A 16,710-nucleotide genomic window follows, 5' to 3' on the forward strand; every position below is an offset into this window, starting at 1 on the left:
CAGCAGGATACGCCCTATTCCCAGCAGGAATAATCTTAAACCTTAAACCTGGAACCTAAACTGGGAACGCCCTAAACAGGATTATCTTAAACCGGGAACACCCTAATCCGCCTTGGTCCTTGAGCAAGGTCACCTACATTCAATGTCACTGCAAATGTCAGCAACATGGGGTACACTGGCAAGGAAATTGTCATACCTACTTGGCTAATGGCTCCCAGCAAAAGACCAAATTGGTGTATTTATTTTAAATTTTTAATTATTTTTCTAATTTTTAATGACATAATAATCATACATATTTGGAGGTACAGTGTGATAATTCAACCATGTATATAATGTGTAATGATCAAATAAGGATAAATTTATGTTTTCTAATAAAACTAAATATATATTTAGGTATTGCTTTAACATGAATGTAAGTCAGGAAACATTTATTGCAGGATTTTTCATCTTGTTAAAATAAGAAAATTTAGGTTGAATCTAGAAAACAAATGAGTTCTTATTTAAAATGGTAACAATTAGTCATTCTTGACTGAAAGGAGTATAAAATATTTAAGAAATAAATAGAAAATACTGCATATTGTATTGTTTTCCCTAAGGAGCAATAGAAGTTTATTAAAAACCAACATCTCAGAAGCTATATAATTTGCATCTGTCTGAGAGACCAACTTTAATTTATTATCAGTACTCTTGAGAGATGTTGCAAATCCATTTTGTCTTTTTGGAAAGCCATAGTGATTTTTTTTTACTTTTATTGAAGCTAAAAGCAATTGTTTAATATGGTTTTCCAGATTTTTTTTATCTTAATCATAGGAATTTATCTTATTCACCTTTTAAGGCAACCTGACATTTGACAGTGTACTATGAATGATAGACACATTCAATAAAAGTCAAAAATGCAGAAGGCAAAATATTTTCATTCATTTTTTGTCAATAGTTAACTTTAATCCAAACCATCCTAGGGATAGAAAGGCTTTATAATTTAACCTCTATTGTAATGCCTGAACTTTCTCTGTGGAGTAATAAATCCTAGGTTTATATTTAATGAACTCAATATTTATTCTCTGCCAAGTAATATAATTTGAATGGGTTCCTGCTGAATGATTTGGATATTGATGACTTCAGTTGAACATATACTTGAATATTTTGCCCCAGCTTTCTTTCCATTGTTTTAAAGTTTCCATCATACATAAATTTTAAAAGTATATTTATGTATATGTAGATATTATATATATGATATATGTGATATGATGGATATACACTATCCTTTGGTGTGATTTGATCTGTTGAAGCCTAGTGCAAGAGCTCACCCAAGGTAATGACCTCCTATAGTTTTGATTAACCTCCCCTGCTGTTTGATGTCTCTCCTCTCCCATCCCCTTCCTTTCTTTCATCTACCTTTTTCTTCTCTTTCTCTTTCTTTCCTTTTTTTCCTCCCCTAATTTTCCCTCTTTCCTTTCTCCCATACTCTCTTCCCACCTTCCCATGACTGGAAACCTTGATTGGAGCAGATCAAACCTAGCACTAGAGGAAAGGAAGCCTAGAAAAAGAATAAACACGTCAGTGATGGCTTTCTCTGCACATAGCAGATAGGAGACCCCCGGTGAGGTAGACATTCATGGAGTTGAGGCACTTGAAGGAGTGATCCTGAAAAGTAGGAGGTAATTGTCAGAGGGTGTGGTACTTGAATGGTTGATAGTGAGGTCTAGAGGACATGGCAGCTGAGGTAGGATGAATGACATGGTCACTGGAGGACAGGAAGTCAAGACTATGACTCCAAGATATTGGAATGATCATTTGCATAGATAATGAAATCGATAATGGTGGAGGTGTGGGTGGGTGTGACAATGAGAAAGAGAGAACTGAAAAAGGGATGTTGGATGCATAGGATACTTTAAAGGAGCTGGAGATTTTTAGGAAAGAGAAAGAAAGAATGCTCTGAGCAGAAGATAAGGAGCAATGAAGATGCCTCTCTGACCTCCAGATTGTGTCTAAAGAAGACAATAAGATTTTGATTAGGATAAAAGAGTAAAGGAGAAGTTCAAAAGGAAAGTTTAGGATTTAAGGGAATTTACTGAAGATGAAACACATATTCTGGAGGGAAAGTTCAAGAATCTATAGAAATCAGATCTGCATCAGGTATATTGGATAAACTTGGTAGATGAGGAATGATCTTGAAGGTTGTCAGAAACAGGCATGGGGGCATGATGGAGTTAATCAAACTTGGCTCTAAGATACATTGTGGATTTTAGTGGTTTGGACAGTGTGGGAGTCTTGCCAGGAGATTCCAGAGCACAGACATTGTTTGGAAACATGCAGAAGCAGGAGAAGCCCTCTTGGAGCTTCTCTGGTGTCATGTTGAGGCCACTGGTTAGAGATGGCAGAACTAGAAAACATAGGTTTCTCTGGATACCCCATGAAACTTCCCTTGATGGTGGTGTTGAGGCTTGCTGAGGTGTGGGGGCATTTCTGGCATCCAGGGCTTAGTTAATTAGCCCCCCAACTACACCATCATGGTCAATTCAGAGGACCAAGAAAGGACCCATATCACCAGTTGTACCCACTCAATTCCCAGAGTAGGGGAATGCGATCCTAGGTCACATGCTCCACCCCTGAGCAGAGCTGGAGCACATACAAATCCCATGAGTTGAAAGAGAGGAAAGTTCTTTCCCTAACAAGTGAAAAAAGGGAAAGTGAATGGGTTGCTGGGTAGAGAGAATTAGGACCTGTGTACAGCTATTGGTATCAAGATCCAAATAACAATGCTTTAAGCCCATTCAGGCTTTTCCCCTCATCTAAAAGGATAAATCAAGCCATCCAAACCTGGTGGAACAGCTCCACTGTCATCAGAGACTAAGGCTTTTACTGTTTTTATCTATCATCTTAGTGTTTCCTACTTTCCCTGGAGTGTCATATAAATATGCAATAGCTTGCTGGGGTACTATCACTCAATGTCTGTGATTTGGAAGAGAGAAAGAGGAAAACAGGAAGACAAAGAAGTTCTCTCTCAATCAAGACACCCCTTTCAGAAGCTTTCCCAGAAATTCCACACAACTGCAGCTGCCTCTCGTTGGCTCTGTAATTATGAGGGAAGCGTGGATTTATAATCTTATGGCTGGGCGCATTTCTATGCTGGGGGAAGAAAAGTGGGGGAAATGACTAGAGGACAGGAAGCTCCTAGTATCCAGCACAGCAACAACAACAAAAACAAACAAACAAACAAAACTACCAAACTGATGCTAATACATAAATCAAGGTTAAGATCATGAATTAGAATTTGTGTAGTTGTATGGAAAGAAAAGAGAGAAAAAGCTAAAGGACCAGAGTTATATCAGACAGTGGAACACTGGAATTTAAGATCGCAGATGTTGGGCAGCTTTGCAGAGACTGGGACCCTTAAAAAAAAGATCCTGAGGTTTCCGAAGTGAGCTGATCATGAGCATACAACATCTGTCTTGGGAAAAGACAGATGTTCGTTGGAACATAGCTGGAAAATCACAGCAAAGGCGCAGATCAGGGCTGCAGGTACCTCCCTTTTTTGACCACCCCTAATCTACAGCCATCATGGTGCATTTGGGGCTAGACCTCCCAGATGTTTTAAATGTCCCATCCCTCGGCAGAGGGGTAGACACAGTGGCATTGTCTGGGTAATACAGTTGAGAAAACATCAGCCTCAAGTTACCCCATAGTAACAAAAAAATGATGGTGTGTTATTCATTGTGGGACATGTTCTCACTTGCAATGTGAAGACATTAGTAAACTCAGAATTGTAATTTTTATCCTTATTTAGATCTAATTGCTTACATTTTCTGTAGTGAGAACATGCCCTCCTCTCCGCCAGCCTAAGCATGGCCACATCAGCTGTTCTACGGGGGAAATGTCCTACAAGACAACGTGCTTGGTTACCTGTGATGAAGGATACAGACTAGAAGGAAGCGCTAAGCTTACCTGTCAAGGAAATGCCCAGTGGGATGGCGCAGAGCCTCGATGTGTGGGTGAGTGCCTGGAAGGCATGGGGTCTCCTGCTCTCTGATTTCTCTGGTGTTCCAAGAATTGAGCACTGGTTCATAATGAATATGAATGAATAAGCTTCCACATGGAGGTATGCATGGTGTTTGAGGTACATAGACAGGCATGTGGTTTTAGTCCTCTCTACTGGTTAGAAAAACCTTCTACACTGAATTCCAACTCACTGATGTTTACAGATTCAAGTGGCAATTCTTTTTAATTGAGGCCAGCTTGGATGGATTTTGTTTTAAAAGCAAATGCTGTATAATCTCCTTGCTTTATTAAACATAATTCAGCTTTGCCATGTTAAAAGGACAAAATTGTGAACCAGTGAAACTTAAAAATCCACAGGAACAAAAATTACTGAGTATTTCATTTGAAAGTTAAGAAAAAAAATTGCATGAAGAACTAAAATAAAGACACATCAATAATTGTCTAAGAATAATGAACTATAAAGGGAGATGGGATGCAATAGAATGGTAAAGAGGGAAATCTTTAAAGTAATAAAATTGAACTTAAAATATAAGTTCAAAAAATGCAGGAATCTAATTTTTCTGAGAAACTATAACAAAGTATTCAGAGGTCTAAATTTTTTTAAACTGTATAAATCTGTGCATTAAAATTGAAAACTCTTGATATAAATGACATTTAAGGAAATGCAAGATCTTGAATAATTCAAGAAAAAAAGCAGAAATGCACACATACCATTACTCATAAAAATGAATAATGCTATCATAACATTAAACATTCCTGACAATGACTGAGGGCTCAGTGAGGGGAAATTTTTCTCAATCTTTAAGAAATAGTAATTCTCAAATTTTAAAGCTTGGCCCAGATAATGGAAAGCTAGCCTGTTCATATTATCAAACTTGTTGTGGACCTGACAATTATTACCAAAAAACAATAGAAGACTATAGATAAACCCATGTATAACTATAATAGCAAATATACTAGCATATACATTCAAAGGCATGGTCTACCAAAACAAATTTATATTAGAAATGTAAAAAGGGTTTAAAGTTAGATATTCTATCAGTATAATACATTGTTTCATTATAACCAATAGGGAAAATTGGATGGCTGCTTAAAGAAGACAAAAATGTATTCATTATCATGTAAAGAAGTTGGTTTTATTTTTTTTGGGGGGGGGTACAGGGATTGAACCCATGAGTGCTTAACTACTGAGCCATATCCCCCAGACCTTTATATACATATATAAAAAACAGCATACAAACAAAATACATTTGTATTTTTTAAATTACTTAATTTTAAAATTTTGAGACCAGGTCTCACTGAGTTGCTTAGGGCCTCACTAAGTTGCATGGTGGATTTGAACTTGAGATTCTCCTGCCACAGCCTTCCAAGTGGCTGGGATTATAGTCATGCATCATCATACCCAATCCAGCTAAAATACATTTTAAATAAAATTTTAAGCAACTCATATACATTGATATGCTGACACAATAAAATATGTCTATCTTAAATCTGCAGCTGCTATGGAAAGCAAGATAGAGAGTTTTGTTAAACCTGAAAAATGAAGAGATGCTGAGAATTATTCATATTGTTCTATAAACTTTAGTCCTAATAATAAATCATGAGATTAGAGATAACAAGTTTGAAAATCGTCATCATTTTTAGATTACATATCTACCGAAAATCTAGAATAAATCTACCAAAAATCTGAAAGTTTACTAACATCAAAAGAATCCCAAATAAACAACTTTTCTATGAATGATAAGCAGGATATATAATAAGAAATCACATTTAAAAGAACTAAACAATATATATCAGAATAACCTTAAAAAGAAATGTGTAGAACTTGTATTTTTAAAAAAACTAGAAAATATTACTGAGAAACAAAAAAGAGCAGTTGAACATTTGTATGCAGTTTTATTGAAATTATTCAAATATATGTATAGGCAAAATGCCACATCATTTAGCAGCCTCAAAGGAAATATTTTTTGCACTTTTTCTTGGGGATTAAGGAGTAATTCCAGGGCTTATAGAAGAATATACAGTCAAAATCACCAAAATAAGTTTGAAAAGGAAAAGCAATAAGAATAGTACAGAGAAAGTAGCTTTTCAGGTTTTAAAATATAAATTAAGATTGCAAAAATTAGAGTAGGCAGATTGCCATACAAATCAGGAGGACTAAATAGACCCTGAAACTTACAAATCTGATATATTATTAAGGAAGTACCATGTATCAGCTAACAGGGGCAAAAAGGATCTATTCAACAGACCATATAAGAAAATTAGCTAACTACTTGAGGAAAACAAAACAAAATAAATTTTTTCTTAATCTTCAATTCACACTGCACACTGATATGAATTCTTCATAGGTTTTAAACTATGAAGTAAAAAATAAAACCTAGAAGAAAATATACATATACTACACATAAGTGAATGGTAACCAATTGTAGAATTGATTAAGCATAAAAGCAATGCAAATATTTTAAGAAGAAAAAGTCAGTATTTTAGATTGAATAAAAATTAAGGATATGTTCACCCAGAGCCCCATGAACAAGCAATAAAAAAGACAATAAAATCTTCAACAATTTTGAGACCAAAGGGTGATTTCCTTACTTTATAAAGGGCTAATCGTGAATAAAGGACACTGAATCCCACATAGTCCAGTTCAGACCACACATTTGGCTCTGATTTTCCTCTTGATAGCAGAACAAGAAATCTGGGAAGGCACATGGCTCATGCTGTACAGAAATAGAGACAAACTGAATTCTTAGGGGGAAAAGGTCTTTCACTGCCATAGCATTTTTAGAATCTCTACTGCAACAAATAAATGTGCACCTGTGCACACTCACACACACACACACATCCTGCATTCAGCCCTATCCTTGATTTTTCCATTTTGTTTGCATTCTGCCTAATTCAGCAGCTATGCTTCACTCATGCTGAAGAGACCATAAAGGGTCAAGGCCCTCCATATAACAGTGATTTTAGGGAAGGGATGAAAATTTTTCTCACTATGTGCTCACCAAAAAATTCAGAAAATAAAAATTGATTGTTGAATCAATCACTCAATTGATGAAAGATGGGATTGAATTTATTCTTTTATATTTCAAATCTCTAAGATAATATTCTGCAAACCAAATGTGGGTGCTCCAAGCAAATGATGAAAGTCAAAAACAGCATTGATTAAAATATCAGAAGTTTTTCAAGGCTTTGATATATTGGCAAAAGAATAAGAGGTAACAAAAGAGATATAGTTCTCAGCATTATTTGCAATACATCATATATTATCATATGCAGTTAGTGATTTATGTCAATCCAAGGCAGCCCAATTGTATTTTTCTTGGATACATTTCTAAATCTGTGGCATTTCTAATTTGTGAAAATGCAAATAATATTGTCTCATTTTCCTCCAACAGAACGCCATTGCTCCACCTTTCAGAAGCCCAAAGGTGTCATCATATCACCTCCCAACTGTGGCAAGCAGCCAGCTAAACCTGGGACGATATGTCAGCTAAGTTGCCACCAAGGTTTTATTTTATCTGGAGTCAGAGAAGTAAGATGTGCCACTTCTGGGAAATGGAGTGCCAAAGTTCAGACAGCTGTGTGTAAAGGTGGGTCACTATGTCGGTCAGGTTTGAAACCAAATTTCTTAATAATAGCACAAGAGTGTGGTGTATGACTGTCCCTCTTTGCATGTTTTGCTGACAATCTATGATAAAATGTTATCACCCCAATACTCACTTCGAGAATTTCTGGTTCAAATGGTGGATTTGCCAAATCTAATTATAAAATGCCAGACAATGACAGAAGAAATAAATAAATAAATAAAAGGATCCTTTTGGTGCTGGAAATAAGGTAAGTTTTCCTTCAGGCAATGAAAATCTGTGAGGAATTCTGGTCCACATAAAGCAGGTAAAACTGAATTGATTAAAACATATAAGAGCTCCTAGAATTTTGAATCCCGCATCTCATTATGTCTGCAAGAGGACATTTTCATTTTCCCTGAAGCAAGAGCAGATTCTTAGGGAGATGGTGCTTTTGAATACAAGAAAGAGTTCCTAGAAATAAAAATAGCAAGAAGATCTCCAAAAGAAGGAGAAAAGCAAAAAAGGAAAATACAAAAGTGGATGTTGTTGAAATCAGTATTAGTGATTGCAAGGACCAAACTGAGAATTCCCTCAGAATGGAGAAGTAATAAACAAAGAACTTAAATATCCCAATTCGTCAAACCAAAAAGGCAGAAGTTAGGAGATGTCAATAACCGACAGAGAAACTCCCATGTCTGTGCAATAAGGAGTACCAAAAGCAGAGAGGAAAGGGGGTGAAGAAGAACTTTCTTCCTGCAGAAGAAAATTTCCTTGAGCTATAGACTTAAACCCTTAGCCCAGAAATTGCCCTAGAACATTGGGCTGGCACAGCTTCTCTATTCCTCATGACATTTCTGAGATGTGAACTTAATGAGAAAATCTTCAGTATATTCGATGAAAGAAAAAAATTTTACCCAAAACTAGAAGAATCAGATTCACATTACACTTCTTATTTACAGTTCTAAGTGTCAGAAGGAAACACAGCCATGTCTACAGGATGTGGAAAGAAAATAAATGCATTTTTTTCTAAATCCAGTCAAGCTATCATTTAAGTATGAATGAAAAATTAAATACATTTTTAGATTGCCACAGTCAATGTGCTACTGTGCATCTTTGTAGGGGAAAAATATCTAGGTATAATATGCTCTGAGAAAAAGAAAATATAAATTTATAAAATTTTAAAGAAATAATAAGATATGAGACTAAATGAAATCAGTTCACATACATCCAGCTCTGAGTTACTGAATATCTAATTTAACATAAGTTAAAATAAAGGATGTATTAATCATATAATAAGAACTTAGTACCTCTCTGGCTTTTGTGGATCTGTAGAATGTTAGCACATTTAATTTAGTATTTGAAAAGTCTCACAACACACACACAAAAAATCACTAGCTTGAATTTGTTGTTTTGACAATACCTTATAGGACTGCTAATTAGTTCTGCCTGACAGCCTCATTTTCAAGTGTGGTTTCCTACTGCCACTGTCAACATTCTTTTTTTTTTTTCTGTTTATGTCTTTGTCTCATTCCAAAAATATTTACTAAGCTCCTGTAATATCCCAGGCACTGTGTGAGTTAATAGAGAAAAGATATCCTGACCTTTAAAAGAACTTCAATTCTATTAGGAGAGAAAATTTGATTTTAAATGAAGCATTGAATTTGATGGTTGGGACACGTATAGAGGACGGTGGGAACTTGGGAAGCAAGCACCCCAGCTGGACTGGGAGAGTCAGAGAAAGCTTCTCAAGGAGCTTTATCTAAGCTGAAAATCAAAGGACAAGCAGTAGTTTCCCAGGTAAAGGGGCAATTTTTATTCCAGTAATAAAAGAACACAGACAAGGGTCCAAGTAAAAGAAAGACCCTGGAGCTCTCATGGGCCTGAGAGTAATTCAATGTGGAGTTTCAGTAGAGAAGTTGAAGAAATGAGGCTAAGAGGTCAGCAGGTACCAATTCAGGAAGGGCCTTGTAAGTCATGCTAAGGTAAGCTCTTGGGAAAGCACTTGCATATTCCAACGGCATGTAAAGAAAATGAGTCATAAGGTATTAATATAACCAGACTTTTGTCTCTTTCTTGCATGACTTAGGAGTTTGTATTAAGGTATTAATTGATTCATGTGTTCTTCTGGATCAGATGTGGAAGCTCCTCAAATCAACTGTCCTAAGGACATAGAGGCTAAGACTCAGAAACAACAAGATTCTGCTAATATCACCTGGCAAATCCCAACAGCTAAAGACAACTCTGGTGAGAAGGTAAGATTTGCATAAATATTTGCATTCTTTTTCAAATGGATTCCGAATATATTGCAAATGTATATAATACTGAAAATTTACTACTCTAATAATAACAATGCATTACTATGTTCTCTACTCGTAAATGCCCCATCTGATAGAAGAATAATCAGCCTTGAATTTTTAACTAGAAATCTCAGATAAAAATCTCTAAAATGGAAACTTTTCATCCCATCCCATAGACTTGCTCCATTTCTTGTTTCTACTAAGATTATTTGACTAAAAATTCATCTCCCCTTCCTAGGCTCTGAAGTCCTTCTAAGAAAAGAAAACATGTAGAATCCCTCTTAATTTCTATATATGAACATAGTTTAAAACTATGAGCCCTAAATGACTGCATATTGGCCAATCTGAAGGAGATAGTATTAATGTTTCTAATTCAGCTCATCTAAATTCAGTGATATTTAGAGCACAGAATTTTAATATTAAACATAGAGTCGCTTCAGATAATCATCCATCAGATGCTAGGAAAGAGGTTCACTTAGGAATTTAGCTTCCTCTTTTATCTATATTATTACATATATATGAAGTTGCTCTTAAATAGTAAATTGTTTTCACACCTGTGTAACTTGTGCCAGCCAAGATACATTGAGGTAATTGTTCTGATCATTGTGTTGGCTAAACTTACAATCAAGGCAGCTTTTAATCTGTTTTTTAAAGTGAAATGCAGCTTCTAGGGTTATGTGTGATATGTGTGTTGAGCTGCTCTTGTGTGTGATATGTCCACCTTCCAGTAAAAGGCCCATCACCCTCATGCTGCATCACCTTCAAACCCTAAGAAGAGCACAGGACATGTGTCAGGATCTCAGGAGAATTCACACTGAAGATATCACTGCATGTCCACTGATGTAGGAGCCATGTATCTGTAAATCTCAAAAAAAAAAAAAAAAAAAAAAAAAAATTCCAGCCAGACCATCCAGTAGGAAGCAGCAAGCAGCAAGCATTTTTTCATTTCTACTGTTTGCTCTTAGGCAGGTTCTCAAAGCCTGTGCCAACTTAAAAACCAGGCTGTCATTCCCTATTGCAAGAGAATCAAGTACTAAGATGCTCAGAGTTGTCTGAGCTTCTCCCAATTGCCTCCTCTTTGCATTCACTCCTTGTGCATAACTCATGCAGCCCAAATTATATGCATTGCCTGAACCCCAACCCATTAATTTGCTCTTTGTCATCCTATGCAAATATTTAGACTTAGACAACACAGTATCACTAAAAGAGATTTTGCTGTGAATGTGTAGCCCAGAATGTGTAGTCATTTTAGAAACGCTCTGTACCCATGATAGGAGTGGAAGGGTCAAAGGAGAGAAGGATCGCAGAAGACCAAGCAACTGCCTGAAAACCTATGGCACATCTATTTTCTGTCTCATGTTCATAAGCACAGGCATTGAGTGAAAGAAAAGTCCTCAGTCCCCCAAAACAGCCACACAGAGGAGGTGCAATAGTAAAACGGTTACTTTTGGCAACCATCTGCAGATTGTCATAGCAGTATATCTGAGAGCACTCTTGTAGACAAATTTTCCCAGAGTGGATGTGCATATTACAGAATGACAGAGATTAAAACCTGAGAAAGATTCACTCTCAAGAAATGGGCAGATAAAGTCAGGCATTAGGGAAGTAAAAGATTAGAAAAGTCTGTGGTCGTAAAACTGAGAAAAGAGATTTTTCATGCCAAAGGGAGCTGTTCAACTATGGCATATACTAGAATAAAATTAATTTGCACAGGACTGAAAGATGTAAATTAGATTTTGTTTTAGTCAACTTTTGTGTCGCTGTGACCAAAACACCTAAGAAAAACAACTTAAAGGAGGGAAAGTTTATTTGGAGATCAAGGCTTCAATCCATAGATGACCAATTCCATTGCTCTAGGTCCCAGGTGAGGCAGCACGTCATGGGAGAAAGGTCGAGCAGAGGAAAGCTGCTCAGCTCATGGCAAGATCAGGAAGCAGAGAAAGGGAAAAGGGGATGGGGCCACAGGGAAGATGCAACCTTCCAGGGTGCACCTCCAACTATCCATCTCCTCCAGCCATGCCCACCTGCCTACAGTCACCGTCCATTCAGTCCATTCAAACCAGGATGGACTGATTAGGTTACAGTTCTCCTAATCATCTCGCCTCTGAATATTCCTGCATTAACAGGATCTTTGGGGACATACCTCATATTCAAACCATAATGCATTTTGAAGCCCAAACTTAACACTGACTTTAATAAGATCTATTTTAACAGAACATGTGGAAAACAGATCACAGTGAGTTCAGGAAAGTAGAATTCTGTTCAAAGAAATTAGCTATGAAGAAAAGAAAGGCCATGATTCCTACAGAAGAGTTTTGGTTCTGTTTTCTAATGTAAAAGATATTTAAACTTATTTTATCAATGACAGGGTAGATCTAGCAGAAAGGAAGAAGCTGAAGGTGGAGGAAAGAGGAGAACTTATCATGTGAGGTCCTTAGGGAGGTGGAGGGGAGGGAGTTCTGAGGACAGGGGAGGATTTTAAGTTAGACTGAAGGAGAGAAATGTCTTTCATATTCATTGAAGAAGAAAAGAGAAATAGGGCAAATTGGGAGATAAGAAGGGATTAGAGATATCTTCCTTTGATGATTTTCTTCATTTGATGATTAAGACCATGGGGAAGAATAAGTAAAATAAGATGTTCCAGTAGATGGATTGAAAGATTAAAATCATTATTTGTAAATCAAAACCACTATAAATTAGGAAGGATTCTAAGAGACATGAGCAGATCTATGAGACCCCTGCTGCCAGCCTGATAGAAATCATGAAGGGAAACTTCAGAGTCACTGAAAAAAGATTCTGAGGACCAACTTAGAATTCTTCTGACTTTTGGAATGAAAGATGATAGACCCACAAAATACTCCTAACTTCAGGCCAAAAGAAGGAAGATGGGGCCTCTGTGCATTAGTAGTGTTCCTGGGCTGTTGGACAGGGAGCCTGAAGTCACATGCTAATCCCTTCTGAAAGTTTTGGGGAGAATCCCTTCCTTGCCTGACTCAGTTTCTAGAGACCCCAGTGTTCCTTGGGCCATGGAGAACCATCACTCTGACTCTGCTTCTATCACCATATCTTTTCCTTTATCCTCTTCCCTCCTGCCTCCCTCATTAAGGAGTTTGTGATTACATTTAGTCTACTTGGATGATTCAGGACATTTCCCTATTTTATGATTCTTAATTTAGTCATATCGGCTAAGTTCCTTCTGCCATGGAAGCTAACCAGTTCATAGGTTCCAGGGATTAGGATTGTATCTAATCGGTGCGGGACCACTATTCAGCCTACCACAATGTAGACAAGCTTGAATATGCTTCAAAGAATAGAAATAGAAATGGAATGAACCAGTTGAAATGGAGACATTGAATATATAGGGAAAAAAAGAGGTAATCCATTTTATGTGGCTTCTGGTCAGAAAAATGATAAGACCCAAAGCATACTTGGAAGAATTAATCATAGTGAGAAGATGGAAGGAAATGAAAAAGTATTTAAAAAGTCATACTGAGGGGGAGAGAGAAAAAGAGTATGAAGAGCCGAGAAATACAGTATAATTAGTGGATAGTATTGGGGGGTAGGTTGGTGATTATAAATTTATAAAGAGATGAAATCTGCACTGTTACATAAATTTCTCCAGAAGAGATACGACCTATAGTATAGGCATAAAAATAATAGATAGTTGGGTTTTTCTATAATACCAGGTATGGGGGTGGGGAGGAGAGGAAAGGCAGTTTAGACTATTATCAAAAAAATTATTGTAATTTTGGGTCATGAAACAGGAAACTGGACACAGGTAAGAAAGAAAGGAAGGAAAGAACTACTGATGCTTCCATAAACACCCTGTGCTAAATCTTTGCCTTTACATCTGATTATTCCATAAGACAATTTTCAAACTGGGAAATTTCTTAATGAAAAAGTATGATGCTAAATTATAGGTACAATGTGAGCAAAACTATCATTCTGGAACTTATTTTAAGCAATCTGAATTGGAAGGCGCCAATAGAAAATAACTATTTTTCTCTAGTTTTCACATGCTTTGGTTACTTTGGAGTATACAGTTTCTTTCTGTAATTAAAATCCACTTTCAGGGATTAGGAAGAGGAATCTTGCTATCTAAATACAAACTTAAATCTTTCATCCATTTCAGAGTTTTTCCCTCCTGCAGCCCAGAGCTGGCCTGAGTGACTTGGGAAGAGGGAGCTACGGATGCTCTTTTGTTCCTCGTATACCTCCCCTTCCTTATTTAACCAGTGTGATTACCAGAATATTGGCTGCCCCAGAACTTGTGAATGTTTCCTTACATGGCAAAGGGACTTTGCAGACCCTATTAAACTAGAGATTTTAAGATAAGAAGATTAGCTTGGAATACCCAGGTGAACCCAGTTTAATACTCCTACTCCTTAAAAGAGAAATGCCTTTCCCAACTCTGAGAGAGGAGCTATTACAGAAGAAGAGTTAGAGAGCTATGACATGAGAAGGGCTCTACCTGCCATTGCTGAGGTAGAGGAAGGGGCCATCAAGGCTGCCAAAAGAAGTCAGGAAAGGCAAGGAAACAGATTCAGCTTTATTAACATCTTGAACCTGTAAGATCCATATAGAACCATAATAATAAATTTGTGTAGTGCAAGCTGCTACACTTATAGGAATTTGTTATGAGAATAATAGGAAACTACTGCAGCTGGGGTAGGAGTATTTTTCCATGAAAGTTTCAAAAGCCTTTCGTTTAACTGATGCCGTGTGGTCCACTCTACATTGCTGATGTGCTTTGAGAAGCAAGTATGCAAACATTGGCTCTCTTGTCCAGTCCATATATAGATTCTGCAGAAGATCCTGCAGGGATCCACCCCTCTCCCATCCAGTTCCCTAGCATAAAGATGCACTCTGCCCACCTCCTCAATTCCAGGTGCTGTGATGTGTCCGACAACCTCTTTAAATCTCTATAATGCGGTATAGGCAGAAAAACTCAAGTCTTCTATCATCCCCCTTGACTTAAATGTCTTCACTATGCCAAATAATAGGCATGCAGACTAACCCAGGGTCAGAGCATCCTTCCTCTCATGCTGCCATATTGCTTGCTCAAGGCTTTTGTCTTCAGCATTCACCAGGGAGAAGCAGGTACCTGTCTACATCCAGATATGTCCTGAACTCCAAGGGAGGGGTGTCAGTCTCTCCCACCACTCACCACATTAGTGGGAATCTCTAAGTTTCTACTGCCCAGAAAGTCTCCAGACTGGAATGGAATGTGATCTCCCCAATATGTAGGTACCCTGATCCTCCCAATGTTCTATGGGGTGCTGTTTGAAGTCCATCCACTTGATTTGAAGCAGTCCCCTTCCATCAATCCTCTCCATGGAGAAGAGAGAGGGAAGGGCCCAGTGCTCTCCCCAGGTGCATGCTCCTATTTCCATAGAATCTCTCTGCTCAGGTGAGCTGATGGTGAGTGCTAGGGGTGCAGGACATGTTCAGCCTGTTGAGTATAAACTTCCTAGTACTTTGTCCTTCTGTAAGTTCTCTCTTTGGAATATTGGCATTACTCATTTCCACTTTGGTTTGTTAGTTGCAATTATGTATAGAAAGAATATATTGTTTTTAAATAAAGTTCTTAAAACTTGTACAAACCTGCAATTACCTAATTTACTGTGGGGAAAAAATAAGATTATCTGGTGTGTCTTTCCCAAATTCTTAGTTTAACTTTTCAGACACTTTAGGTTTTGTTGGTATAATCTGGTATTTTATTAATTATTGGTTAATTATTAGTTTTTCATATTATGTATATTTCCTTCCAAAAATTATAGCCTTTTCCATCTGTTCTGTGGCTACATTCATGGCTGTTTTTCAGACTTAGTCTGTATTTACATAGTTTTGGGGTTTGCTGGCAACTCTTTCAGACTATGACTTACCCCACTTGTGAGGGATTTATTGTGTTTGATCTTCTGTTTAGTATGTTCAGAATCTTTCCCTTCAGAAAAATCATTTATACAGGGGGTATGTTTGCAGAGTATTTGCATATACAAAAATATCTTTTGTTTCCATACTAGCATTTAATGATTAAGAGAGTTTGATGTGAACTAATTATTGTCCTCATTAGGTGGTCTTCCTGAAGGCTGCAGGAATCTTTCATTAAATAATAAATTATCTGAGATTATATTATATTATATCACCTGAGATTTGTTTACATGTTGACTGCTCTTCATTGATTTTTTAAAAATATTTTTTTTAGTCATTGATGAACCTTTAGTTAATTTATTTATTTGTATGTGGTGCTGGGAATTGAACCCAGGGCCTCACATGTGCCAGGCAAGCACTCTACCGCTGAGCCACAACCCCAGACCTTCATTGATTTTTCCTGTGTCTCAATGTGTCTAGAGTGCTTTTTATCTATAGTTACAGCTTTTTTCAGTTTGAAGTTTTCTTCTGATGATATGTTTCTATTTTTTTCATTTTCTTTTTAAGTAATACCAATGATTCATATGCTAGGTCTCTACTACCTATCTTCCATAGCTAGTACTTATTTCATAATTTGTACTTTGTGTTCTGAATGAGTCTTTTAAACTTACTTTTTATATTTCTGTATTAATTTCCTGGAACTAAATAATTATTTAAATTAAGTACCCAGGTATTAATTCACCCACACACATACAATTATCTGAGATACATTGGTGTATAAAAAGTTATTTTAAAAGTATCTAATTACAATGCAAGGTAAAATGTAGAACATTTAGCTATATACTAACTGAGAAAGTTGAATGGAAATTAAAGGAAAATATGAAACATTGATAGATTTAGAAAGAAATCAAGTAGAAATATATACCATGTTTGTAGATGAAAAAGCTAAATATTTATAAAATAAATGTATATTAATG

General features: G+C 36.7%; 1 protein-coding gene across 1 annotated transcript in view; it reads left to right on the top strand.

Moving 5' to 3' along the window:
• The window catches only part of Svep1 (sushi, von Willebrand factor type A, EGF and pentraxin domain containing 1), a 169,542-nt gene that overhangs the window by 60,491 nt on the left and 92,341 nt on the right, over positions 1–16,710 (top strand). The window contains 3 exon segments of the mRNA XM_048783107.1: positions 3,813–3,992; positions 7,395–7,589; positions 9,699–9,817. Coding sequence (XP_048639064.1) covers positions 3,813–3,992; positions 7,395–7,589; positions 9,699–9,817 — 494 coding nt within the window.

Source organism: Marmota marmota, unplaced genomic scaffold (genome assembly GCF_001458135.2).
Source record: "Marmota marmota marmota unplaced genomic scaffold, marMar, whole genome shotgun sequence".
NCBI classification, from domain to species: Eukaryota; Metazoa; Chordata; class Mammalia; order Rodentia; family Sciuridae; genus Marmota; species Marmota marmota.